The sequence below is a fragment of the Henckelia pumila genome, chromosome 2 (genome assembly GCF_033568475.1).
Source record: "Henckelia pumila isolate YLH828 chromosome 2, ASM3356847v2, whole genome shotgun sequence".
Classification (NCBI taxonomy): Eukaryota; Viridiplantae; Streptophyta; class Magnoliopsida; order Lamiales; family Gesneriaceae; genus Henckelia; species Henckelia pumila.
The window spans coordinates 198,253,674-198,256,745 of record NC_133121.1 but is presented as its reverse complement, the minus strand read 5'-3'; the positions used below and the strand labels follow the sequence as shown (position 1 = coordinate 198,256,745).

General features: G+C 35.4%; 1 protein-coding gene across 1 annotated transcript; it reads left to right on the top strand.

Moving 5' to 3' along the window:
* The first annotated feature begins 1,175 nt into the window (after nucleotides 1-1,175).
* Nucleotides 1,176-1,895, top strand: LOC140879332 (uncharacterized). The gene is made up of 2 exons (XM_073283009.1): nucleotides 1,176-1,487; nucleotides 1,587-1,895. Exons 1-2 carry the CDS (start codon nucleotides 1,176-1,178, stop codon nucleotides 1,893-1,895), a joined length of 621 nt encoding a protein of 206 aa, XP_073139110.1.
* The last annotated feature ends 1,177 nt before the right edge of the window (nucleotides 1,896-3,072 follow it).

Sequence of the window (3,072 nt, the reverse complement as noted above, 5' to 3'; positions counted from 1 at the left end):
GTTTATTCTGATGCATCTCACAAAGGTTTGGGTTGTATTCTTATGCAGAATGGTCATGTAATAGCATATGCTTCGAGACAACTAAAACCTCACGATATCAGATATCCCGTACATGATCTTGAACTTGCAGCTATTGTCTTCGCTTGGAAGATCTGGCGTCATTATTTGTACGGTGAGACTTTTGAAATTTATACTGATCATAAAAGCTTGAAATATCTATTTTCTCAAGCTGAATTGAATATGAGACAAAGGCGTTGGTTAAACTTATTAATGATTTTGATTGTGAAATCAAGTATAATCCAGGAAAGTCTAATGCAGCTGCCGATGCTTTGAGTAGACAGGTTTGTGATTTGTCTCTATCTACTATGAGTGTATATAAGTTTATAGAATATTGTTGTGTTTCTGGCTTGGATTTTGATACAGATGTACAACCTATTCGAGTTTAAGCAATCCAAGCTGAGCCTGAATTATTTGTAAATATTAAAGAAGCACAGAAAGCTGATCAGAATATTCAGAATTCAATTGAGAAATTTAGATCTGGACATGAATCAGAGTATCAGGTCAGTAGTGATGGCGTTTTGTTTGTAAATAAACGCATTGTTGTGCCTAATGTTGCAGAATTGAGATATCAGATTCTGAATGAAGCACATTGCAGTAAGTTTAACATTCATCCTGGTGGTAGAAAAATGTATAATTATTTGAAACAACAATTCTGGTGGAAACAAGTGAAAGCTGATGTGACAGAATTCATATCCAAATGCCTAAATTATCAACAGGTAAAAGCTGAGAGAAAGCGACCATGTGGTTTATTGCACAGTTTGGAAGTACCGGAATGGAAATGGGATCATATCACGATGGATTTTGTCACTAAACTACCACGATCTTCGAGAGGATGTGATGCAATTTGGGTGATCATTGACAGACTGACTAAGTCTGCTTGTTTTATTCCTTATCAGATGACTTATCGTCATGATCAGATGGCCAATATCTATATCCGAGATGTGGTGAGATTGCACGGTGTGCCTAAGACTATTGTATCAGATCGAGATCCTCAATTTACTTCTCATTTTTGGCACAGTCTCCAGGAAGCTCTAGGTATGCGTTTACATTTGAGTACAGCTTATCATCCTCAAACAGATGGGCAATCAAAGCGAACTATTTAGATTCTGGAGGATATGTTGAGAGCTGTCGTGCTTGATTTCGGTACAAACTGGCAAGAATCTTTGTCACTTGTTGAATTTTCTTATAATAACAGTTATCAGACAAGCATTGAAATGACTCCATTCAAAAAACTGTATGGTAGGAAATGCAGATCTTCATTGTTCTGGGATGATCTTTCTGAAAAACCAGATACAGGACCATATATGATTAGAGAAATTTATGATAAAGTAAAGTTGATACAGTCCCGAATGAAAGCAGCGCAAGATCTACAAGACAAATACGCAAATGTGAGGCATAGACCTCTAAGATTTGAACAAGGTGATCGAGTATTTATGAATATATCTCCTTTCCGAGGCACTGTTTGATTTGGAAAGAGAGGTAAGTTATCACCGCGGTTTATTGGGCCTTATGAGATTCTGGAGAAGATTGGTGATCTTGCATATCGATTGGCATTACCTCCATCACTATCCGGTATTCATGACGTATTTCACGTGTCTATGCTGAGGAAGTGTGAGCTAGATGTTTTCCATGTACTTCGTCCAGATGAGGCTGAGCTGGATGATACATTGAGCTATTTCAAACGACCTATGAAGATCCTTGATCGTAAAGAAAAGCAGCTCAAAAACAAATTCATTCCACTTGTTAAAGTGCAGTGGAGTAGACACAACATTGAAGAAGCAACTTGGGAGGTAGAACAAGATATGAGGCAGCGTTATCCGGAACTATTTCATTGATGTGAGTTTTTATTCAGTATCTGTATTATTTCTTTATCTTATGTGTTTACAGATTGCATGTGATTTCGAGGACGAAATAAATTTTTAGAAGGGGAGAATTGTAAGGCCCGAAATTATTTAATTTTAATCCGAGAATATTTAATTTTAGAATTTTGGAGTTTAGATTTAAATTCTAATATTCTTAAATTATTTAGGATTGAAATTGAATTAAATCGCTTGTCCGAGGACTGAATTGAAATTATGCAAAAGTTCAGACACTAAAATGCAATTTGGCTTGAATATATATTAATACCCACTTGTTTCTCCCTCATTTACACGTGAAGATCAGTAGCTGAAGAAGGAATAAATCTGAACAAACCTCACGCCATTTTTATCCTTTTCAAGCTCCGATTTTGTGCGATCCGGCCTTCAGAATTTCGAGTTGAATATATATCTGCGATCACCTCGTCGAGAGCTATGTTATTGTATAAATTTTCTTAAGTTCTATTATACTTGATTGTAAAGTTGAAGATGGAATTTTATTATTATTGGTTATACATGTTCTTGAAATAGTACCGATTATATATTCGAAGACGGATCAAAAAAAGAACGCAGTTCGGATTTGTTGTGATTTTTCTTTTGAAATTCGAAACCTTTCATTTTGAGCTTACAAAAATGGTTTTTCACCGTTGTCGTTTGAGTGAAAAACCGTTTCCATTTGCCCAAAAGACAATTTTTTACCGCACTTTTACCACGAGACCTTTAACATCGGTTTTAAACATGCAATAGACAACGTTTTTCCACCTTTGTATTTTTTCAAGTATACAATAAAAAAAATTATATAAAATTTTCCAATATTATAAATTACACAAAATTCAAAAATAAAATTTAATATATAATTTTTTAGTATTACAAATGACTCAAATTTAAATATTCAAAACTCCTCTCTCATTCTAGATAGCTTTTAGGGCCTTTAAGGCATCCCATTCGAGGGACAAGTGGCGACGAAGCGCTGCTGAGGTTGTAGTGGAGTTGTGCCTAAGTTTTGACGTCATCGTCATCAAGGGCTGACTACGGATGAAGGTATATCGCTAGACTTTGTTTAGCTTCAGTGAGTAGCTATTAGTCTAGTTAAAGAGTTTAGTGGACTTTTAGTGATACTGTGATTATCTGTTTATAGGCTGGACTAGACAGCCAA